The sequence below is a fragment of the Canis aureus genome, chromosome 9 (assembly GCF_053574225.1).
Source record: "Canis aureus isolate CA01 chromosome 9, VMU_Caureus_v.1.0, whole genome shotgun sequence".
Taxonomy (NCBI): Eukaryota; Metazoa; Chordata; class Mammalia; order Carnivora; family Canidae; genus Canis; species Canis aureus.
Window position 1 is genome coordinate 13,309,161 of NC_135619.1, and position 25,413 is coordinate 13,334,573.

General features: G+C 35.3%; 1 protein-coding gene across 6 annotated transcripts in view; it reads left to right on the top strand.

Annotated features, from left to right (window-relative positions):
* SCFD1 (sec1 family domain containing 1) overlaps window positions 1-25,413 on the top strand; it is a 106,645-nt gene that overhangs the window by 69,362 nt on the left and 11,870 nt on the right. For all 6 annotated transcript variants that reach the window (XM_077908896.1, XM_077908893.1, XM_077908895.1 and 3 more), the window contains 6 exons: window positions 1,333-1,395; window positions 7,543-7,618; window positions 15,789-15,842; window positions 17,837-17,889; window positions 20,264-20,297; window positions 21,788-21,853. In XM_077908896.1, the coding sequence (XP_077765022.1) occupies window positions 1,333-1,395; window positions 7,543-7,618; window positions 15,789-15,842; window positions 17,837-17,889; window positions 20,264-20,297; window positions 21,788-21,853 (346 nt within the window). The remainder of the gene's footprint in view (window positions 1-1,332; window positions 1,396-7,542; window positions 7,619-15,788; window positions 15,843-17,836; window positions 17,890-20,263; window positions 20,298-21,787; window positions 21,854-25,413) is intronic.

Sequence of the window (25,413 nt, forward strand, 5' to 3'; positions counted from 1 at the left end):
AAAACTGCCTTATAACACATACCCTTTACACATTGGCTATGTGGCATATGTCATTGTTTTTTACGTTATGATTTGTGTGGAACTCCTTAATCAACTCCTTGTTGATATGAGGAAAGCCAGTTTTGGGCATCACTTTATATGGTTATAAATTTAAAATTTCTAACAGTTTTCTTTCTAATTATGAATAATACCACTTTTTCAGAGAAAATTTTAGAAAACTCAGGTATAAAGGAGGTAAAAATGTATCTGTAATCCCATCACCCAGAGCCTACAACAGAACATTGGTATCTTTTTATATGCATATTACATGTATTTTTTAAGACTTGGAAATCCTTATTAGAGATAGAATTTTGTATTTTAGTTTTCCATTAACTTTCATTTTACCGGTTCATTTTCTTAAATAACTAGTGTTTTTTTTTTTTAATTTTCTTCAGTGGTGGTATTTAGTGTTTGCATAATGTTGAGGCATAAAAATGTACCATTATATATTTAACTCTTTATTGTTTAGATACAGTTGATTATATAGAAAAATGATTATATGTAATTAAGTAGAAAAGTGTGTGTTGTAAATGTGTGTTTAAAAAAAAAAAAACTAGGTAGTAGAATTAGAACGTGAATGAAGAAAGTGGTTTTGAGCTGAGTCTTTTTTTTTTTTTTTAAAGATTTTATTTATTTATTCATGATAGACACACACAGAGAGAGGCAGAGGGAGAAGCAGGCTCCATGCAGGGAGCCCGATGTGGGACTCGATCCCGGGACTCCAGGATCATGCCTGGACCGAAGGCAGGCGCCAAACCGCTGAGCCACCTAGGGATCCCCTTGAGCTGAGTCTTAAAAGGAAATGTACAATTTCTATTGGAGAAGGCGGCAATCAGTTTATCCCCCTCAAAGGACAGCATGAACAAAGACGTGTCTGTGGATGAGGGAGTGTGGAATGTGGGGAACAATAAAGAGACCTAATCAGTACATGATTGTTCTTTTAAGGCATCAAGTCTGTTTCATGTTAATGATCAGATACAATAAAAAGAAAAATCTTAAAAGTTCGGGAAATTAATGCATTCATGCATTTGTGGGTTTTTTTTTAAATCTCTGTTTCAGTACTAATTGTACTATACTTGGATGTCATTTTACATGATTACATACCATATAACAATATTTTATATTTATTCCAGTACTAATTGTACTGAAACTTTGTATTATATTAGTTGAAAAATGATTATTTTCAGAAAATATCTGCATAGTGAAAGTTACAGTCAGTAGAGTTTTTAATACTGTGGTGCTGAATGTTAGCTCTGATAATCAACTTTTTAATATAATTTTCTTATTTCATAGGGCTTTTGCCAAGATGGCCTCAGCTCCTGCCAGCTATGGTAACACTACCACTAAACCAATGGGGTATGTATTTTTAATAACTCTGATTGAATAAGTCTAATACTCCAGATCATTATTAGACCCACATGCCTTAAAAACACACTGACACTTAGTTTTTTGAGGGGCTTGGGGGCTTTTTATTATAATTTTTTTTAAGATTTATTTATTTTAGTGAAAAAGAGTGAGTGGGGGAAGGTCAAAGAGATAATTTTCAAACAGACTCACAGCTGAGTGGGGAGCCCAAAGCAGGTCTTGATCTCAAGATCCATGATGAGATCATGACGTGAGCTGAAACTAAGAGTCAGACACTTAACCAAGTGATCCACCCAGGCGTCAGAAACTCACTGACACTTTGAATGCAGAATATTTTCATTGTGTTATGAATGTCAACATGCTTTTGCCTTCCTTAATTTTAAATTCTCATTTTAAAATGTTAGTTAAGCCTGCTTCTCCCTCTGCCTATGTCTCTGCCTCTCTCTCTCTCTCACTCATAAATAAATAAAATATTTTTTAAAAATAAAATAAAATGTAAGTTAATATATTTTACATGGTATGAGCTGTTGGCTGCTCTGCTTCCTTCTTCTTTAAGAAGGAAGTAATGTGGGACGCCTGGTGGCTCAGCGGTTGAGCGCATGCCTTCGCCCCAGGACGTGATCCTGGAGTCCTGGAATCTAGTCCTGCATCGGGCTCCCTGCATGGAGCCTGCTTCTCTCTCTGCCTCTCTCTCTCTGTGTCTCTCATGAATAAATAAATAAAATCTTTAATAAAAAAAAAAGTAATGTAAGTATTACATTATGTATTTACATTACAAAAATGTAAACATTACATTTTTCATTTTCAGAAGCTATATGAAGGTTAAAGCTATTCTCATATGTGTGTTGACAAGTAATACAAATTTGGAGGGTGGCATTTAAGACTTAGCTTCAAGATTGACTTAGGCTTACTATTAAATGACAGAGAGGAAGTCCCCAGGGCTGGGTCTGACTTCTAACTCCAGAGAAACCTATAGTGTGCATAATTTTCAAAGTAGCTGAACAAGGTAATTCTAACAACTCTTTTTCATGCCATACTTATTTCAAATTCCTTAATTTTTAGAGTTTAGAATAAAAGTGTATAGCCCAGAGGAAAACAGTTGTATTCTAGTCTCACTCTGAGCTTCTGGTTTTAATGAAACAATTTGAAAAAGCGAAAACACTCACCTAAGGCTTGTAAGTGCTTGACAACATGAATCTAGCTAGCCTCACCTTCATACAGTACTGTGTAGGTTAGCACTCCCTCAGAGTTGCCTAGTACTGCCTTTGAACTCTTTATTCCCAAAAAAGATTATTTGTCTTGTTTCTTTTAAAGAAAGGATTTTCCATCTTGTACGGCTCTTCATTTCAGAGAAGAGTGAGGACAAGATAGGGAAAAGGGAATTTATTTGGAAAACTACTCTCATGTATTTAATAGACTTTCCAGTTTCATGTCTTAAAATCCTAACTGAATATTAAAAGCCCTATTAGATTTCTTATGGATTTTGTACTTGAGAATTTTAATAAAATGTGTTGTAAGAAAATCTTGATTTGAAGGCTATCCCTAGCCTTTTGATAGCATAATATAGGATTACCATTCTATCCCACAAAGCATCCTTTGGTCCCAAGTGAGAGACAGAGCCACAAATATAAACCCAATGTGGCAGGTCATTTATTGGTGTTATTTTGTTAAAAATTTAGACAATAAATATTTCTTCAGAATTATGGTAAAATTCACTAGGTTTATTGTGCTTCACATTTTTATATGATAGATTTTATGTATTGCGAGGAGATCGTATAAACAAAGGATTGGATCTAGCTGCTGTGATATAGAGAAAATAGTAGCTTTTGACCTGTTCGTATCACTTACACTCATACATATTTTCAACTTGGTAGTATGTTTTGGATTCCTAAAACAAGTTCTCTTATTTACTATCTTTAATTTTATTATTTTAGTATTAAGGGAATTAGAAAAATAAGGAATTATATTCAAATTATAATTTGCCTAAAAACTATAGGCATACCTCAGAGATATTGTGGGTTCAGTTCCAGACCACTACAATAAAGCAAATACCACATTAAAGTAACTCAGAATTAATTTTTTGGTTTCACATGCATGTAAATTACATTTGCACTATACTACCCTCGATTTAGGGTGTAATGGCATTTTGTTGGAAAAAAATGTACATACCTTAATTTTAAAATAACTTACTGCTAAAAAAATGCTAACCATCATCTGAGCTTTCAGCAAATTATAATCTTTTTGATGGTGGTGGATCTTGCGTTGATGTTGATTGACTGATTAGGGTAGTGGTTCCTGAAGGTTGAGGTGGCTCTGGCAATGTCTTTTTTTTTTTTTTTTTTTTTTTAAGATTTTATTTATTTATTCATGAGAGACACAGAGAGAGAGGCAGAGACATAGGCAGAGGGAGAAGCAGGCTCTCTGCAGGGAGCCTGATGTGGGACTCAATCCTAGGATCCTGGGATCACAACCGGAGCTGAAGCCAGACCCTCAACCACTGAGCCACCCAGGTGCCCACAATTTCTTACAATAAGACTACAGTGAGGCTTGTTGCATCGTTGGACTCTTCCTTCACAGTTTCTTGGTAGCAGTGCATACAGCTTGATAGCATTTTACCTGTAGTAGAACTTCTTCCAAAATTGAGGTCAGTCCCTCAAAACCTGCCACTGCCTTATCAACAAAGCTTATGGAATATTCTTAAATCCTCTGTTGTCATTTCAGCAGTCTTCACAGCATCTTCATCAGGAGTAGATTCGGTGTCAAGAAACTACTTTCTTAGCTCATCTGTAAGCAATAACTCCTTATTCACTAAAGTTGTATCATGAGATTATAGCAATTCAGTCATATCTTGAGGCTCCACTTCTAATTCTAGGTCTCTGTTTCCACCATGTCTGCAGTTCCTTCTTCCATTGACGTTCCAAATCCCTCTTATCTAGCAGGGTTGGAATCACCTTATTCCAAACTTCTCTTCTTGTTATTATTTTGACCTCTTCCTATGAATCATGAATATTCTTAGTGGCATCTAAATGGTAAATCGTTTCTAGATTTTCAATTTAGGTTAGTCAGATCCATAATGATATATGATAGCTAGCCTTACAAAGTATATTTCTTAAATAAGACAACTTGAAAGTCAGAATCACTCCTTGATCCACGGGCTGCAGAATGGATAGTTTGTTAGCAGGCATGAAAATAACATTAATCTCATTGTACATCTGCATCAGACCTCTTGGGTGACCAGGTATACTGTCATTGAGCAGTAATATTTGGAAAGGAATCTTTTTTTCTGAACAATATAGTTCAATAGTGGTTTCAATAGTGGGCTTAAATATTCAGTAAATCATGCAAACAGATGTGCTGTCTGTCATCCAGGCTTTGTTGTTCCATTTCTGGAGCACAGGCAGAGTAGATTTAGCATAATTCTTAAGGAATAATTCCTAGGGATTTTCATAATGGCAAATGAGCATTGGCTTCAATTTAAAGTCATCAGCTGCATTAGCCCCTAATACGAGTCAGCTTGTCCTGAGGTTTTGAAGCCAAGCCTTGATTTCTGGCTGTGAGAATCCCAAATGGCATCTTCTTCCAGTCGAAGTATATTTTGTCTGTATTAAAAACTGCTGAGTGTAGCCACCTTCATTCATTACCTTAGCTAAATCTGGGTAACTTGCTATAGCTTGGACATCAGCATTTGCTGCTTCACCTTGCACTTACCTTATAGAGATGACTTCCTTCCTTGATGTTTTGTTTTGTTTTGTTTTGTTTTGTTTCCTTTCTTGATGTTTTTTTAACCAACCTCTGCTAGCTTCATATTTTTCTTCTTCAGCTTCCTCACCTCTCTCAGCCTTCATAGAACTGAAGATAATTAGGGCCTTGTTCTGAATTAGGCTTTGGCTAAAGGGAATTTTGTGGCTGGCTGAACTTCTATCCAGGCTACACAAACTTTTCCCATATCAGCAGTAAGTCTCTTTCACTTTTCTTATTCATGGGTTCACTGGAATAGCACTTTTAATTTCCTTCAAGAACTTTTCCTGGGATCCCTGGGTAGCGCAGAGGTTTAGCGCCTGCCTTTGGCCCAGGGCGTGATCTGGAGACCCGGGATCAAATCCCATATCGGGCTCCTGGTGCATGGAGCCTGCTTCTCCCTCTGCCTATGTCTCTGCGCCTCTCTCTCTCTCTCTCTCTCTCTGTGACTATCATAAATAAATAAAAATTAAAAAAAAAAAAAAGAACTTTTCCTTTGCTCAAAACTTTGCTTACTGTCATAAGAGGCCTAGTTTTCAGCCTGCCTCAGCTTTCAACATTGATTTTTTTTTTTAAGATTTTATTTATATATTTGAGAGAGAGAGTGAACGAGAGAGAAAGAGAAGGAGCAAGGGGGAGAAGTAGACTTCCCGCCGAGCAGGGAGCCTGACATGGGGCTTGATCCTGGGACTCTGGGATTATAACCTGAGCCAAGCAGACACTTTACCAGTTGAGCCACCCCAGTGCCCTTCGATATGCCTTCTTCCTCACTAAACTTATTTCTAGCTTTTGATTTAAAGTGAGAGAGAAGTACTCTTTTTCTTGGCTCCCAGAGGTGTAGGCTGCTTTAGGATGAAACTGAACATCTCTTTCCCAACTACTGGCTGCCAGAAACTCCCTGAAGTGGATGATAAGCTTTGCACCTTTTATGAGAAGTGTATGGCCACAGAAGTTGTTTTTAATGCTCTGGGTGAAGAAGGATTACATGATCTGAATCAGTGGTGCCAAGGACAAACCAGGCTTCCCAATAAAGCAAGGTGTCTTGACACATGGACATGTCTGCCTGCTGCTAAATAAGAGGCATTCTGCTACACACCAAGGAGTACCGGAGAAAGAAAGCACAAATCTGTTTGAGGTTGTACTATGGATGCTAATCTCAGTGTTCTCAACTTGGTCATTGTGAAAAAGGGGGAAAAGAATATTCCTGGACTGACTGATACTACTGGGCGTCATCACCTGGGGCCCAGAAGAGCTAGTAGAATCAGCAGACTTTTCAGTCTCTCTAAAGATGATGTCTACTAGTATGTTGTGAGAAAGCCCTTAAACAAAGAAGGTAAGAAAACAGGAACCAGAGCACTGAAGATTCAGCATCTTGTTACTTCACATGTCCTCCAACACAGATATCGGTATATTGCTCTGAAGAAACAACATACTAAGAAAAATAAGGAAGAGGCTGCAGAATATGCTAAACTTTTGGCCAAGAAAATGAAAGAGGCCAAAGAAAAACACCAGGGCCAAGAGACCAACCTCTGCCAAGAGACAAAGGCTGTCTTGAGAGCTTCTACCTCTAAGTCTGAATCCAGTCAAAAAGGAGATTGTCAAAGAGTAACAAATAAATGAGATCAGACATCAAAAAAATAAAATGAGAAACATGTGACTTTTCTTTCACCTGAAAACTTAGAGGCCATATAGGGCTATTAATTGGCCTAACTTTAATATTTTTGTATCTCAGGGAGGCCCAAGGAGAGGGAGACAAGGGAACAGGCAGTTGATAGATCATTCAGAGCACAACACACCTAGCACTTATCAGTCAAGTTTGCTGTCTTATATGAGTGAGGATCATGGCACCCCGAAACAATTACAGTAGTAACTCAAAGATCATTGATCACAGATCACCATAGCCATTAGAGTAATAATAAAAAAAGTTGAAATATTGTGAAAGTAACCAAAATGTGACATAGGGACATTAAGTGAACAAATGCTGATGGAAAAATGGCACCAGTAGACTTGCATAACACAAGATTTCCACAAACTTTCAGTGTGTTAAAAAAAAAAAAAAAAAAAAGTACTTATCTGCAAAGTGCGCTATAATGAAGCATGATAAAACAAGGTATGCCTAGGTAGCTAAGACCTAAGCAATTAAAATGTTCAATTTGAAGGCAGCTTTATTTTTTACGTTTTATCAATAATTATTGACTAGTCAGTATTTTATCACTATATTGTTAGATAAAATTACAGCAATGATATCTTTGGAAGCAAAAATTCTCAAGTCACGTATGTTTAGTGAGAATAAAAGTGGTAGGTACAGTGAGCATCAGCAGGTCATGTATAATCAGGCAAATATTTTATCAGTACCACATTGGAAAGATAATTAATGTGATCCTCTTCTTTTGCCTCTAGTCTCTTATCACGAGTCATGAATACAGGATCACAATTTGTGATGGAAGGAGTGAAGAACCTGGTATTGAAACAGCAAGTGAGTATACTTGTTAGAAAACATTCTGCTAACTTTTCTTTTTTTTAAGACTTTATTTATTTGAGAGAGAGAGAGAACAAGCAGTGGGGAGAGGCAGAGGGGGAGAGAGAGAGCGAGAAGCAGACTCCCTGCTGAGCAGGAATCCTGATGCTGGCTTGATCCCAGGACCTAGAGGTCATGACTTGAGCTGAAGGCAGACATTTGACTGAGCCACCCAGGCTCCCCTATTCTGGTAACTTTTGAACGTAATTGTTAATAGGTTGATTGCTCAAGCTAGAGCAACTTTCTAGATATACTCAAGTTGTAAATATTTGGAATAAAGTAAAATCAAAGGGTCTTTTTCCTGGTATATTTAAGAATATGGTAGTATTTTTACATATGCAGTTCAGAGCTCTGTAATTTAATGTTTTTTTTTTTCTAATTTGTTCATTTGGACTTTATTGACATTTTGATTTTCCTTTACTGTCACGTTTATGGATGTACATTAACTGAAAAATGAGCTTACTCTATTTGGAATAATGAACTGCTACCTAATGCTTATGATTTAAGGTTTATCATATATTAGGAGAATAAGTGAATGAACTTGATAGTCTGAAAGTCTGTATAAATTTGAATAAAATATTTTAAGTAGAATTTATATTTTGAGATAAACTGTAGCTTGATTTTACACTACATCTTGGAATAAGTTTTAGTTTTATACAGAAGATGCTTTTTAATTTTTGTATTTCTGTTATTCTCATATATAGATGTATTCTGCTTCAGAGAGTCATCACTAATTTGGTTTCTTTTCAAACAGGTTATATTTTTTACTTTTAATTATGGAAATTTTCCAATACACATTAGTATAGCAATCTTTCTTGAACCCTTCACCAAGCTTCAGTATTCAACATCCTGTCATTCTTGTTTTATATTCCCTATTATATTTTTTAAAATTTATTTTTACTAAGATAGTTCAAGGAAAATCTGAGACATAATATTTCACCCATATATATTTCAGTTTATAATGAGGATTTTAAAGGCCAAATTTTAAAAAGAGATTTAATTTGCAGTTATTCAGATGTGAATATTAAGTGTTTACTTGTTTTCAGAAAAAAAAATAGATCTTTTCTTTCTCTGAACTTATTCCATACTTTTATCTTTCTTATAATATTTATGTGTATTATTTTGTATTGATGTTATTTTTTACTCCCCCACCCCCACATACACACACACAGATTTATTGAGGTAAGATTGATATAGAAAGTTTTACTTCTTCTTAATAAGATCCTTGAGGGCAAGGAATTTTTTCCCCATCTTTGAATTTTCCATAGCACTTTGCATATAGTAGGTATTCAGTTCTTTATTTGGTAACATTTTAATATAAAAACTATGTAGCAAAGAACAGTGAAAAAATTCTGGTTTGCTTTATTTAAAAGACTGATGATTTTCCAAACTTAAGATACATTCCTGATAGATTGCATTATTTCTAATTATTTGGGAACACTTTTGTCTGTTCAGTCCCTCCCAGCGTACCTCTCCCCTGGTATGGAGCTACTACTAAGTACTTAGTCCACTCTTTACTGGTTTATAGTACTTTGCTGAGCTAGTTTATCTTTACTCTCTTTGACTACAGAAGGCGAAAAGGCACAAAATAGAAAATAAGGTACATTAGAAACCAATGTATTGTACTTTATAGTTTAACTTAGCACCTGTTAAAGAGACAGTTACTCATGACACTTGTTAAAGAGCAGTAAGACAGATGTTTGGTCCCAGAATTTGGGACCACCACAGCAGGGTTCTTTCTCCACCTGGAGTAGAAGATTGGGCTCAATTCCAAATACATCAAGGAAAAGTGGGAATTTATAGCCAAGGAGCAGGGTAGGGATCAGTGGTTATAAAATTACTAAAAGGAAACATCAGGGATAAAAGAGGATTCTGGCTAAACCAACCTAACAGGATCCTTGCTGAAGGCAGGCCACGGTGACCAGACACCACCTGGGAGATGGCAGAGGATGAGGAATCTGATCAGGTATCAGGATGATCAGGTATTAAAGATGAGAGATTCTCGCTAAACTTCTTGAAACAGGGTCCTTTCTAAATTGGACTATGCAAAGATGGACACACGTCAGAAGTCAAGGCCCCATTGAAAGAGAGCTCAGGGAAGCCTGAGTGGAGTTTTGTCAGAGAATCTGTTACGCCACTCAATTTATCATTAACTGTGAACAAGATGATCTTGTTCTGTGAGACAAAAGGGGAGCCACCAACCCCAAAAATAATGTCTGCCTTTTGCTAGACCGACTGGCTGTTGTATACCACTGTAGATAAATTTATGTGTAAGGAGATTTACATATTTTTCCTAACTGGTCACTCTTTTAAGGAAATCATAGAATAACTTCTGGAATGGAGAAATTACAGACTTCAGTCTTTGAAATGATGGATTTTTGAACTTCTTACTTTAGAGCCACAATGATGTATGTCCACAAGTGATGTTTGTAAGAGGTGTCAGAACTGATCAACTTAAATATTTTTTTGTGTCAAACCAGGAGTTGGTTTGTTTAAAGTGCATTCAATATAAAAACAAACTGGTATCTGTAACCACAAATTCCTTTGCTTTTTTTAACATTGCATGCAACAAATTACTTTGAAATAGGCAGTTTCTCACTTATTAAAGTTTGGAGTGATTAGTGTTTATGTCCATTTGTAGGGTATCCTGCTGCCACTACTGGAAGAGCCATGCCATTTTTTAACGTGTGTTAATAAAACATATACTTCAGGCTCAAATTAGAGGAAGTATTTATTGATTTTTTTGGGGGGGGTGGTCAGAGTGAAGTTCATTTTTATGTTGTGAAGTAAAAAGAAATGTCATTTAAAAACATGAAGTCTATAATATGTTATTTCAAAAAAGAGAAAAATGAGTATACTGAAGGATATGTACCTAATTTTTAGACGTTAGTTTTTCCTGGGTGAGTATTCATCTCGATTATTTCCATATGATAAATTCCCGTAGTTGCATTATGGAATCAAAGGGGTGAGCGCATCTCATTGCTCTTAGTAAATATTACCAAATTGCCCTCAGAAAAAATGTACCTGCTGACTGGCCATGACTTATATATAGCACTTGTTTCTCTACATCCTTTCCAAACCTTGGCACATGCATGTATGTGTGTATATGTATGCAATCTTTGTCAATTTAATAATTTTTTAAAAGAATTAATTAGCATGAGTGCAGGCAGAGGGGCAGAGGGAGACGCAGACTCCCCACTGAGCAGGAGCCTGACATAGAATTCAGTCCCAGCACCCCAGTATCATGACCTGAGCCAAAGGCATATGCCCAACTAACTGAGCCAGCCACCCAGGCGCCCTGTCAGCTTAATAATTTAAAAAGTGTCTCTGGTTCTAGAAGTGTTTAGTAGCAATCCAGTTTAAAAGTTACAGTGTCCTAAGTTTCTAATATTTGGCAGTACTGCAATTGGGAACTAAGAGGGAAGAGATGGTCAGAGAGGAGACTGCTAGAGATGAATTCTGTCACTTTCACACTTGTAGAGTTTTGAGTACTTTAAGCCTCTTAAAATCTCTAAATGTCATTTGCATTTTTTAATCTGAATAAATGTTTGACTATAAATGAAATAAAGATAATAGGATGTCTCATTATGTCCACTTTCCTGTGTTGCTTGTAAGAGCTTTTTATACTTTGTTTATTAGGCAAGTTATGCATCACAAGTATCAGCTATCACATAAAACCATCTGAATGATGTTCACAGATTTGGAATTTATTTCTCTGAGGATAATTGTACAAGATGTGATGAATAATGTAGCACAAAGTTGCATAATTTAGAAGTCTTGATTTCACTTTGGCTTGTTTGCTAAAATAATCCCTCTTTTAAAAATTAATAAATTACAAGCAGTAGTAATCAGTAGGTTAAAAAAGAGTTAAAAGATGTATCATCTGGGGGCACCTGGGTGGCTCAGTCGGTTAAGCATCTGCCTTAGGTTCAGGTTGTGATCCCAGGGTTCTGGGACCGAGCCCCATGTCATTGGGCTCCCTGCCCAGCAGGGAGTCTGCTTCTCCCTCTACCCTCCCTCTGCTCATGTTCTTTCTCTCAAATAAATAAATCTTAAAAAAAAAATGTATTATCTAATTGCAGTCTATGGCCTTTTAGGATTATGATTTGAACAAGAAAACTAAAAAATGTTTGCCACAGGGAAATTTAACATTGTGGATATTACTGTATTAAAAATTATTATTTTAGGTGTACTAAGTAGTATAGGTTTTTATGACTTCCTATAGCTTGGAGATATGTACTGAAAACATTGTTAACTATAAAATCATTTTATATTGGGGACTTGTTTTAAAACAACATAGGAAACGGAGGCATAGCTGAGAGTATAGATGAAGTAAGATTTGCTATGAGTTGATCACTGTTGAAGCTGAGTGATGGAGAACTGGATTGTTTTATTGAGTCCCATATTACCTTACTTTCTTGATTTTATTGCCATTAATATGCTATGATTTGGGGGAAAAAAACACCACTATAATTTTATCATTTCCTCATCTGTTAGATGTTGATGTGAATATTGGATTCACCCATAGATCCCTTTCTGATTATAATTTTAAAATTTTGGAAAAAGATAATCTATCCCCCCCCCCCCTTTCTATCTTTACTTCACTGACAACTTTCTGTCCCTTACATCATTGATAATTCCTCATTCCCAGTGTGTTTCTGGTATCCACACCATCTTATCATCTTACTCTACTTGGCTAATACAGCCTTCAAGATAAGCATTCTCTTCAAGTCCACATACTAGTTTTCATTCCCCAAGGCTTTGATAATCAGGATAGCAGCAACTCCTGTCCCAACCTCAATGTTGACTTCAGCATCAGAATATCATCCCTTCCCCTGGGCAGGGCTGCAAGGAGAGAATTACAGTCACCATACACCACATGGCAATATAGAGCAATAAGTGGCTAATTCTAGGAAAACTAAGGGGAAAAAGTTCTTTAACTGTTTTGGGTGTAAAGCTATATTACTTTTCTGAAATTGTTTTTTAATTTCTGTGCGTATTTTATTTCAGTTTTGTTTTTTACACCATCAAAGATTAACATTGTTTTTGTTTAAACTTTCCAGTGACTAAAACCATAAAACATGACTATGGTCATAAAGCCAGTAAGGGCTTTAGGAATAGGTTTTTTTTTTTTTCTCCAAATAAAATTTCTAGCTTACATATCTGAAATTTGAGGATTTTAGAAATAGTGATCCTTAATTTAAGATATTCGTGTGCATGAAACTTTTTTGTCTCTCAAATTTATGTCTATAGTAAGGCTTTCTGCTACTAAAGATTTAGTTGCTGACCTATATGCTAATATCTTACTTTTTTTTTTCTAAAATAGTTTCCAAATCATTGAAAAATATGCTTGGAAATTTTTTTAAACAATGGGGCTTTTTTATTTGATTAAATTTCCTTTTAGTGATTTTTGATTAAATTTCTCTTTTAGTGAATACAGAAATTTTTTGTTTCTAACTATGAGTAAGATAACATTCATTGAACAAAGAAAATGGTATGGTTTTTGTTGTAATGTTTTCCCTTTATTAGTATTTAGCTGCCACAGTTCAGTTTCTTCAGTCAGTAAAAGTTGATTAATCTTGTACATAAATTATTATTAATATAAAATTTATTTTGGGGGCTCCTGAATGGTTCAGTTAAGCATCCCACTCAGTTTCAACTCAGGTCATGATCTCAGTCATGAAATTCATCTTCACGTCAGGCTCTGCACTGGGCATGGAGCCTTCTTGAGATTCTGTCCTCTCTCTCCCTCTCCCTTCTCTGCCCCTCCCTCTGCACCCTCCATCCCCACTTTTGTTCATTCTCTCTCAAAAAAATTAATGATTAACTCAGTTCAAGTCTCTAGGTAAAGAACAAAAGCTGGGTAGAGCATTAGTTGGTGACAAAGATCTCAGAAGCTGTTTTCCGAAGTACTTTTTCTAACGCTTTTTAACAACATCATGGAAAGGAAATTATATATTTCCTTTATCATTCTCTACACTTGAAGTTTTCCTTAATCTCTGATAGTATGTGAATATCATGTGGTTCACAAGTGGTAGATGATTTTTTGGCTATTGTATGGTTGTAAAGACCAAACAAAAACATAAAGAATTGTCTCTAGGCTCAGGAATTTTCTGCTAGAAAGAAATTTTTTTTATGCTATTTAATTACATATTCACTGGTAGGCTTGTCTTTAAGTATTACAGAGCTATAAAATACAAAGCAAAATTTAGTTCTAACTTTTAGAAAAATCTCATTTTTATACTGCATGAGGATTTATTATGAGATATTGATATAAATATTCAAATTTCCAATTATTTTCACAAATAAAGTCATATGACTCATGGCTTTATCATTACATTATGTCTTTTCTGAATTTTTCTCCATGGCACAATACAGGGAGCTCAGTGGAAAGCTGCATGTAAATAGAGAAATTGGTATAAAATTATTTTTAGTAAATTTTTTTTTTTTAAGATTTTATTTGAGAGAGAGAAAGCAGGAGCAGAAGGAGGGGGAGAGGGAGAAGCAGGCTCACCACTGAGCATGGAGCCCGATATGGGACTCAATCCCAGGTCCCTGGGATCATGACCTGAGCCAAAGGCAGACACAGAACCAACTGAGCCACCCAGGAACTCCAATTTTAGTAAAATCTTATAATTTTTAATGTGTTCTTACTCCAGATGTTTTTAAAAATTATGCCCTCCTTTTATTTTGCAAAGTTTGTTAATGTTACTTGGAACAAATATATAACTGTAGTTTTTTTCTTTGGGATAAAGCATTTCTATAGATTTAAATCTGCCCCCAGTCATTCTTCAGAGAAAGTCATGGTTTAGACTTATTCCTACAGGGACAAACTCAATTTTATTTGATACAAAACTTAAAAGGTAAACTTTGGAGCTACCGTATTTTTTTTTAATTCCAAATAATAGAATTCAGGGAGTATATTCAGTTAGATTGAACCTTTGGTGCTTTTATTTATATTAAAAAGTTTCTGGCCAACACAAATATAAGGGAATAATGAAATAGCTTTAATTTTACTTGGCTAAGAGCATCTTAAAAGGTTTTTACTTGCTAATCTAGAGAAAGAAAAAGAAAAAAAATTTTCTGCATATTTTCTGTTTGGCCAAAGCAGCATTTTCTCTAGTGGTAGTCCATTTTAGTAACAATAAAATGTTTTATGGCCTAAAGAAAGCAAAACTCTTGTAAAAAATAGTAGTGTGTTATCTACATTTATATAAATAATCAGATTTAATGTTGCCTTTGTTGTATGAAGTCTCAAGATACAAAATATTCTTCATAGAACATCCTGTACAGTTCACAAAGGAAATATCAGTTCAAAGTAGGCAGAATGCCATCTCATTAGGAATGCATTTTGAATAAGTGTAATAGTCACTTAGTAAATTTTCTGTACTCCATGCTTTATGTTCAAAATAATGCTAAAAATCGTCAGATTGAAAGACAAAAATAGTATTTCTTATCTCAAGACATGTAAGCATGTCAAAAAGCAATCTTCTGCTAACACCAGTGTTAAACATTTCATGTTCAAAGTAGAATTTGTTCTGTAAGAAGACAATGTAGTATGTCATTGGAAATTTGGAATTTATCCAAGACAAAACAAAAATGGTCACTAAAGTTTGTATGTATCCATTTCACCAATTTTCAAAGAACACAAGTATCTTTTTGGCTTAGAAGAATATACATTAGAAATGAAAGACTCTTGAGTTTAAGAATGTCATACATTTTCAGACTTTAAGTTACTCTGTTTCTGAAGAACCTCTTATACTACCTGCAGAAAGGAAATAGGGAAAAAATGGGATTCTTATTTGATCAAAAGTTTGCGATTACTAGGATTAAAAAGCAAATATCCAACAAAGTGAAAAGCCCAATCATGTGTTTGTACTAAAACCTGGTTACGCTTTCACATTAAAAGGACTTTTTGATTTAGAATTATATTTTTTCTCTGAAAACTTGAGTTGTGCCAGGAGTATTTATAGTTATGACACCATTCACAGAATTCTTGATTTTAGAATGTGTTTAATGGAGAAGGAAGCATACTTAACTGTGGGATGGATGATTGAGTTGGTTTGTTAATAAAGTTGTTTTGTTTTGGTTATTCTAATATTTAACAAAATACTTATCTTTTCCACAGAATCTACCTGTTACTCGTATTTTAGACAATCTGATGGAGATGAAGTCAAATCCTGTGAGTACCATTTAATATTGTACTTGTAAATTCATGAACATATCAAACTCAGTGCATGAAAGGCAGTAAAATCTGGGTTCATTGTGGGCTTAATCAGAGCAGACTACATGAGAGAAAGCAAACAGTCCAGGTTCTCAAAGAGCTTTTTTAGCCATTATCACAGATAGTGAGAATTGGTTTTCTCGGCTGCTATAACTATTCTGGCCAGCTCTCATCCAAATTAAATGTAGATTATATTCTGTATATATAGTTAAATGTAAAATATATCCCAAGAAGCAAGTTTCTTGAAATGACAAAGGACTAGTGAGCATCAGCTGGTGTGTAGTATGAAGAGTACAAGACTAATTTAACTTTATGAAAATTAGAGAAGTACACAGTGAAATTTTTAAGTGTATGTGTTCCGATGGGATGGAAGTCTTTAGGCTACAAAGTAAAATTGAGAGAAATTGTTGGACGAATAGACAAATGGGTAAATATTGTTAGCATTTACTGGGTTTCCAAGCTGTTTACATTCAAGAAAGGAATGTGAAAATTATCACAGTCCATTTCATAAAACAGCTCATCCTGTTACCGTGGTGACTAGAACGTGGTTATCACAGGAGTCTAGAATCAAGAAAGGCAACATCAGAACCCTAGTTTAGGTTGATCTGAATCTCTATAGATTTTGGCAGCAGGGCTTTAGATTCCATGCTAAGAAAGATTGAACAGGATCTTCAAATCAATGTGTCACTTTTTGTAATTGTTAAAACATGATTATAATAACATTAAAAGAAATTAACAAAATATATTTTAAAATCTTGCCATGTGAAAACAAGTAATAAAACATCCCCAAAGGGGATAATTACAATTATGAGAGGAATGAGAGAATGGTCTATAATGATAAGTTAAAAAGGACAGGATTCTTCAGTATAGGAATTGATACAGAAAAAATGGTATATAATGTAGTAACAATGTTAAAACATCCTAGAATATATGAAGAAGTAGCTCTTCTTGAAAAGCCTGAAAGCCTAAGAAAAGTATACATTTATAACTATCTTTTTTCCACCCTTTGGCAAAAGAACAGATTCCTTTGGCTGACTGTGCTGGAAAAGGAGAGGGAAGCAAAAATGAGGGAGTGAGAGCACACTTGCAGGCAGTAAAACAGTACTTCCCAGGTCCTTTAATATCAAGAAACTAGTTTCCAATTTAGAAAGTACACAACCCCTTATCTGAAACTTCTGAAATCTACAGAGTCCTGAAACCTGAAAGATTTTGTATGATCCATTTGGTGGGAAAACCTAACCTTAACTCAGTTTGAGGCTCTTTATAGTTTTTATCATACTTTATATTAATATTCATCTATCTAGCTGCAAAAATAGTAATACGTTAGATGATGGGGTGGTGCCCACTGGGAGTGTTACATTATATTTAGTTTATGCATGATATCATCTAAAAAATTTTTAAATTCAAAATTCCAGAATACATCTAACTTAAAATGCTTCAAATAATAGAGATTATAACCTGTACTAAGTTATTCTGTATAAAATCATGAACATATAATAAAATTCTAAAACAGAAGCAATAAAAATAATTATACTGGTTTATAAAATGATTATATTTTCAATATAGTATAGCAGTATAGTGTGGTTAAGAGCATGGGCTTTGAAACTAGACTACCTGGGTTCAAATCCTAGAGTTCCCATATTACTTAGTTACGTGACCTTAGAAAAGTTAACATAATTTTTCTGTGCCCCAGCTTGTCCATATGAGAAAACAGAGATAAAAATAAATACCTCACAGATGTTATGAGAATTTAAATGAGTAATTTCATCTAAAGTATCTAGAATTAAACATTTAACATGTAAATAAGTGTTCTGTTAGTGGTGGTGGTGACACAGATTTATTTAATTAATCTACCAGATTAATAGCTTAATTAAATAAAATACTCAAAGCCAAATGGTAACATTCTAAAGAGAAATCAAGTTCCAGTTTTTTGTTTTTTGTTTTTTAACTAGGAAACTGATGACTATAGATATTTTGATCCCAAAATGCTGCGAGGCAATGACAGGTAAGTAGCTCTTGACTTGTGTGATTTGTTTGTAGGTCTTCCCATCCCACTAAGAATGGAAATAACATAATTTTTTTTTAGAAATAATTGCTTATTAAAAATTCAAACTAAATGGAAACCTGGTAAATAAACAATATGTATAATCTTACTACCTAGAGATAATCACTACTAATCTTACTTAACATTTTGGTTCTTTTCCTTTCAAGTATATACACTCACACACCAGAAAAATACATTATGTTGTTTTGTTTTTGTTCTTCATAACAAGACAGCTGTATTACAAACTAACTATATGAAGGAGGGCAATTTGGATAATGTGTTTTTAAATGAATATTCTTACTGAACCAAAGCAAAGATGGGAACTTTATGTTGAATACCAGTTGTTGTTGTTGTTTTTATTTAACTGGCCCATAAAAGCCAAGCCCCCATGGATTGTTGTAAATACTTCTTTATGGCAATGAAACATTCTACAGATACTTTTTTCTAATTTATAACAAACATGATATGTACTTGCTTGCTTCATTATGGATATTACTTTTCAAGATTTACTTCATGATAGTATGAAAAATAGCCTACAAGACATAGAGAAAGAATAGACAGAATTAGGAGGAAAAAAAACGTGCTTAGAAAGATCACTTTCTCACCTAAATTTGAGTGAAGCTGGTTTCTTGCCTACGTCTTATGTTTTGGATCTTTCGAACTTTGTCTCTGCTTTATCTCAACCTCTTTGTCGTTGGAATAATTGATCACTAGATAATTGATTACTAGATTGTTTTAGATTAGATTATAACTTAAAGGAAATTTATTTTCTTAATTTACCAGAAATATTGCTAAAGTTGCAAAAGAAGCTGCTAATAGCAGCTGCAGCTGGCAAAGGAGAATTTGACAAAGAATAAATTCTAGAAGGGAGAGGATGAGGAGTGACAGCTTCTTTTGAGGGTGGTAAAAAATGTTCTGAAGTTAGTGGTGACAGTTGTACAATTCCGTAAATATACTAAAAACCGCTGATTTGTACCCTTTAAAACAGTGGACTTAGAACTCTTTTCATATCTTGATATTCTCCAGCTTACATTTTATCCTTCCTTGTATTTGCATATGGCTAACAAGTAGATACATTTTCCTTAGAAATTCTCCTTTGCCTGCTCTTGAGCTATTTCAGCACAATTAATCTCACTTATTAATAACTAGTAATACTGTGCTACTTAAAATCTCACCTCATTCTATATGTACTCTTTGAGGAACTTAGAGCACTCTAGAAGGAAGTTGATCACTGATGAGGTGTTTGAGTCAGTTGGGCTTTTGGTCCTTTCTATGGAATATTCATTCAGACAGGCCATAGAAATGAGCAAAAGATGACAGAGTGGTTGGATTGGCCTTTCAATCATTAAACATGGTATAATAGCACTCTACTCTTCTTTGAGATTTTCAGAAATTGCTTGTGAGGAAAATCTAAGTTCTCTTTTTATATAGCCTGTTTTTAACACTGAAACAAATCCACGTCTGACTCACAAATGCTTTGAAGAATACCTTAATTAAAAGGTCTCGTGGAAAAATAAAAAATAAAAAAATAAAAGGTCTCGTGGACACCAAATATTTTTTAAATACATTATAAGGGGATCCCTGGGTGGTGCAGCGGTTTGGCGCCTGCCTTTGGCCCAGGGCATGATCCTGGAGACGCGGGATCGAATCCCACGTCGGGCTCCCGGTGCATGGAGCCTGCTTCTCCCTCTGCCTGTGTCTCTGCCTCTCTCTCTCTCTCTCTGTGACTATCATAAATAAATAAAAAATTTTAAAAAAAAATAAAAATATTAAATACATTATAAGTATGTGGCTAATATATGTAATAATATATAATGGCATATATAAATACAAAGAAATAAGCTACAGCAAAATGCAAATCCCTTCTCCCATCCATTTCCTTCTGTTACTTACCATACATCTGTTTACATAGTTTTTTCACAAATGTAGGTACTGACAAACTATAAAATTATGTTGAGGATAGTAAAATTTTATATGATTTAGTACTAAAATATATACTTTAGCAATTTACCTCATACCCAGATTTTATCCTTCTGAGAGCTGCTGCTCAGTGTTTCCTTCTCCCTCTCAGTTTTCTCTTAGATTTTATCTTAAAGAGAAAAATAGTCCTACTCCCTTTTAGATACTGACACATGTATCTCTTCTAGTGTATTCCTCTGCATCCCAATTCACTATTTGGGTACACAAAACTAAAGGACCCAGCCTCAAAGAAAGTGAAGGAAGAAAAATTATAAATACATATCTAATTGTAGGTGCATGTGTGTGTTTCCCATACCTCTTTTGTTTGTAGTGAAAGCCTTGGGTGAAATTTTCAGTACATTTTTCTTTGTTGCAGCTCAGTTCCAAGGAACAAAAATCCATTCCAGGAGGTAAGTTCTATCTAAAAATTGTGTCTCTAAAACAAAAGGAAGATGGCCAAGCAGTCTTGAAGAATTATCTTCATCTTTATGGCTTTATTACCGTTACTGTATGGTAATCTTGACAAATCCAGTTCTGTGTAACCATATTAGTAACCATATTTTCCTGATTTATAAAATTACTTAGAATAATTCAAGCTAAAAATAACTGATACAGTCAATGGACATGGGCTGTTTCCATAGTTTGGCTATTGTGACAATGCTGCTATATACATTGGTGTGCATGTATCCCTTTGAATTAGTACTTTTATATTCTTTGGGTAAATACCTAGTAGTACAGTTGCTGGATTGTAGGGTAGTTCTTTTTTCAACTTCCTGGAGAACCTCCACACTGTTTTCCACAGTGGCTGCACTAGTTTGCATTCCTACCAACAGTATAAGAAGGTTCCCCTTTCTCTGCATCCTCCCCAACACTTGTTTTTTGTGTTGTTGATTTTAGCCATTCTGACAGATGTGAGGTGATATCTCTCATGGTGGTTTTAATTTTTATTTAATTTGTATTTCCCTGATGTATGATGTTGATTGCACATCTTTTCATATAAGTGCCCATCAACTGATGAATGGGTACAGAAGATATATATATGCATTGGTATACTACTCAGCCATAAAAACAAAATCTTGCCATTTGCAATAACATGGATGGAGCAAGAGTGTATTACACTAAGTGAAATCAGTCAGAGAAAGAAACACTATATGATTTCACTCATGTGTGGAATTTAACAAACAAAACAAATGAGCATAGGGAAAAAAGAGGCAAACCAGGAAACAGACTCTTCACTATGGAGACCAAACTTAGGGTTCTAAGAGGGGGAGGTGGCAGGTGGGGGTGGGATTAAAGGGCAATTGCTACGAAGAGCACTGGGTGTTGTAAGGAAATGTTGAATCACTGTATTGTACTCCTGAAACTAATATTAAAAACGTTAAAAAAAAAAAAGAATGGACACAAGATTGGGTAACTTACAGAAAAAGAAGGCTGTAGTAAAAGTTTTATATGTGTGGAACTTGGTTCTAAAATTAGATTCCAACCTTTTGTGAAGATATGACTTTTCATTTGAAATACAAGAAGCTTCTCAATAAAAATAAATACAGTAAAGCACATTTTAGAAATTATGTAAATGCCAAGTTTTGTTTTTCCTACCTACAATAAATAACCTCAAATTTTAAAAAGCATTTTGGAGAAAGCCCTTTAGATTTATTTGCTGTTACTTAACTGAAGAATGAATGAAATTTGTTTTCCTCTACACACTTTATAGAAACAAATTTCTTTTAATTGAAGTAGCACTAGGCACTTAGAATGTGACCTTTTGCTATCTTTTTTTTTTAATATATAAGTTGTGGAATATGCTCCAAACTAAAAACCATATTGTGTGCAAGTTAAAATTCTGTTTCTTTCAACTTACCTGGTTGTTTTTGTTTTTGTTTTTTTCTGTTTGCATTTTTAGGCAATTGTTTTCGTGGTGGGAGGAGGCAACTACATTGAATACCAAAATCTTGTTGACTATATAAAGGTACATGTTGGCCTTTTTATTCTTTAATCAGTTGATGTTTCACAGTTGTGCTGTGTTTTTAGCATACTAACATTCTCTGGTGGCTTTCTGATTCGTACATACCCTCTTTTCTAGAGGTAGTTTAAAAGTCCTCATATAGAAGAAAATGCCCATATGCTGTTGTTTTCCTATTCCCTATCACATTTCTGGTCTAAAATTGTAGTTGATCTGGGAAATAATGTATCTTATTGATGTAACGTACTTGGCAGCTATGTATCTTATTTTTTTTTACGATTTTATTTATTCATGAGAGAGAGACACAGAGAAAGAGGCAGAGACACAGGCAGAGGGAGAAGTAGACCCCCTGTGGGGAGCCTGATGTGGGACTCCATCCCAGGACCCCAGGGTCATGACCCGGGTAGAAGGTGGATGCTCAACCACTGAGCCACCCAGGCACTCGGCAGCTATATATCTGAATTTGATTCTAAATGTTCAAAGACCATGGGGTGTCTGGGCATCTCAGTCTGTTAAGTGTCTGACTCTTGATTTCGGCTTAGGTCATGATCTCAGAGTCATGAGATGGAGCACAACTTCGGGCACCATACTGGGCATGGAGCCTGCTTAAGATTCTCTCTCTCCCTCTCTCTCCCCCTTCTCCTCTCTCTCTCTCTCAAAAAAGTAAAATAAATGTTCAGAGTCCTCAAATAAGCTCCTCTTCCAAAAAGTCTCCCTTGTTGAAAGGATTTACAGAACCCTTTACATGAATAATAAGCACTTTTCTCCTATCCCGTTACTTAAATCAGCAACATACTTCTAACACACTTGGAATGTCTGCTTTTTTAGCAAAAAGGAGATAGCAGATTAGAAGTAGAGTGCTATTCAAAGCTGACAGCAGCAGGGAGTGACAGACAATTAAGCAAAAGAATATTAAGTAAAGAGTGTAACTTGAAGAGCAAAACAACATTTAAAAGGTAGGGGCAACAGAATTATCAGTTGTGTGACATTTGTAATCTTCATTTATTCAGTAAACATTAAATAATGATCATTCCTTATGTCCTATGTTATGTAAGGCTTTAAAAAGGTTGAGATTTTGGTACAGCAGGAGATTTAAAAGAAAAGACAAATGTAACAGAGCTTCAAAACTATCAGGCACAACTGGGATCCTACTTTAGTTACATAAGACATACTTCATCTTCAGAGTGTGAACCACCGAGATCTGTATAAGATGCCACAGTCTTCAGGGAGCATCCATCTTGAACAAGAAGGTGTCTTTTATATCTCTCTTTGGTCATACAGCCAGAACCAGGCTGCATGACCAGTTCAAAAGCAGAAACCAAGGGAACATAACAGGAACCAGGTACAAACCATCAGTCTACAATTTCTATAAATGGGTACTGACAGGTGCAAGTTGTCTCCTGGTCTCTCTATGAGCCTTGCATGGGACTGTATTAATCACTAGTTGATCTGTTTTGTTCAGGTTTGTCAAAGGGTCAAAAATATGACTGTTCTAGGTGTTCTCTGGGATAAACACAGGGCTGCAACAGATCAGCTGAAATTACTCCTGTACTTATACATTCCACATACCCCCCCCCCACCATCTTGGTTCAGCTTTCTTAATTCCACTCATCAACATTCTTTTTTCTGCTTTTTTGTAAATATTTGTACAACAGAAACACAAAAAGGATAAACCCAAAATATTAGTCATTTGTATAGTGGCTGAGATGCAGGCATAATTTTGAAGGAACATTGCAGTCTACTAAATATTCTACTGCAAACCTGTTTTTAATCATATATAAGCTTGACAACTTAAGTCTTTCTACTATAGAAATTTTAATTTTGTGAAATGTGTTAATAAGTTGGTTCTTGTAACATAATTATTAAGTCTAGTTTTTTTTTTCATTAATCACTTTTATCAGAAGAATATCAGATTATCACTGAGAGATGAGTAAGGCCTGTATCTTTTACTTAGTTTCAGTTTACGTTTTTTTTTCCTGTTATTATCCTTTAAAGCCCAAAAAAAAACGGTGTGTCAGTAGTAGGGCACATGATACTATGACTAGTCAGGCACGCAACAGATATTTTAAGTTCTTATATCCAGATGCCGTTCCTTTTTTTTTTTTTTTTTTTATTTATGATAGTCACAGAGAGAGAGAGAGGCGCGGAGACATAGGCAGAGGGAGAAGCAGGCTCCATGCACCGGGAGCCCGACGTGGGATTCGATCCCGGGTCTCCAGGATCGCGCCCTGGGCCAAAGGCAGGCACCAAACTGCTGCACCACCCAGGGATCCCCCAGATACCGTTCTTAATAGATCATCATTTAGGTTAACAGTTATGCAGTGGTCTTTGGTTTTGTTGCTGAACAAATTTTCTTATATACATTTTGGTGGCAGTTGTATCCTAATTTTGCCTCCCCCGAGGGGTCTTACAGAATATATAAAACCTGTAAAATGAGAACCTGTCAGAGAAAAAAGAGGGATTAGAATTATTCTTAAGTGTTTATCCCCTAGATGTTACTAGCATCATCAGGACATACAATATGGGTAATTGCAGATTTAATCTTTCTTTAAAATCCTGGAACCCATCTTGGACCTTCAGCTTCAAATAGAGGCAATTTCTACAGGCCTTGGGCATGTCTAAATATAGCTCAGAGTATTACTTCTTTGCTCTTGGCCTCTTACAAGGTACAGAGATAATGTTCATTATGCACTTACTGGCTCCTTTTCAGAGTCAAGATTTCCTCCTTTCATTTGTTGGTCATTTTTACCCAGAATTCGGCCCCTGGTTTAGAAGATTTACTGTCAGATTCAGCAAGTTGCCTGATCCATAGAGCTAGCAGCAGTCTGAGAGTGGCCAGTGCTTTCTCCTTTGTCCATTCCCAGAGATAGGAAGTAAGGCTAAGTTAGTGTGACCATACATATAGGACGGTCTGGTCTACCTATTAATCCCAGTTTAGACAGGCAGAAAGTAGAAACAGCCCTTTGCATCATTCCTCAGACAGATTTAGAGGTAGTGTCTTGGTGTCTGTTTGCATATCCCTGAACACATAGAGAAACATTTTTAGAAATGCAGAATAAATTTTTGTTAGTTCCTGTGTTATTATCCCTTTTCATCTCTTCCTTATTTTCTCTGCTGAATCTCAACAATCTATCCACTTTTAATTATCCTCTTTAATTGTATCACTTATATTTTAACACACGTTCCATCCTACAAAGCCACTGTGTCTCAGAAAGACCAGCCCAGTTTAGAAAAAAGATGTTTCAAATGTCTGTTACAGTTTGCAGTCAGTCTCCTACTTTGTGTATGTTAAGGTATCTGAGTCTGTTGTATACAATGTTTCATAACCCGCTTGTTGAACTGGCACTTGCAGCAAAACTTTGTCAAGTGGTAATATAAGAAGGGAGTCCACATTGAAACAGTTTCTGCTGAGGCTTCTAATAGAATATTAAAGATGTTTGTTCCAATAATCAGGTCTACAAATCCAAATCCAAAATGATTGTCTATTCTGGATGAAACCTGTTGCTGTCAACTAGAAACCTTAAGTAATAAGCTAGTGTTATTCTGTATGTTTCCATTTCTCTTAG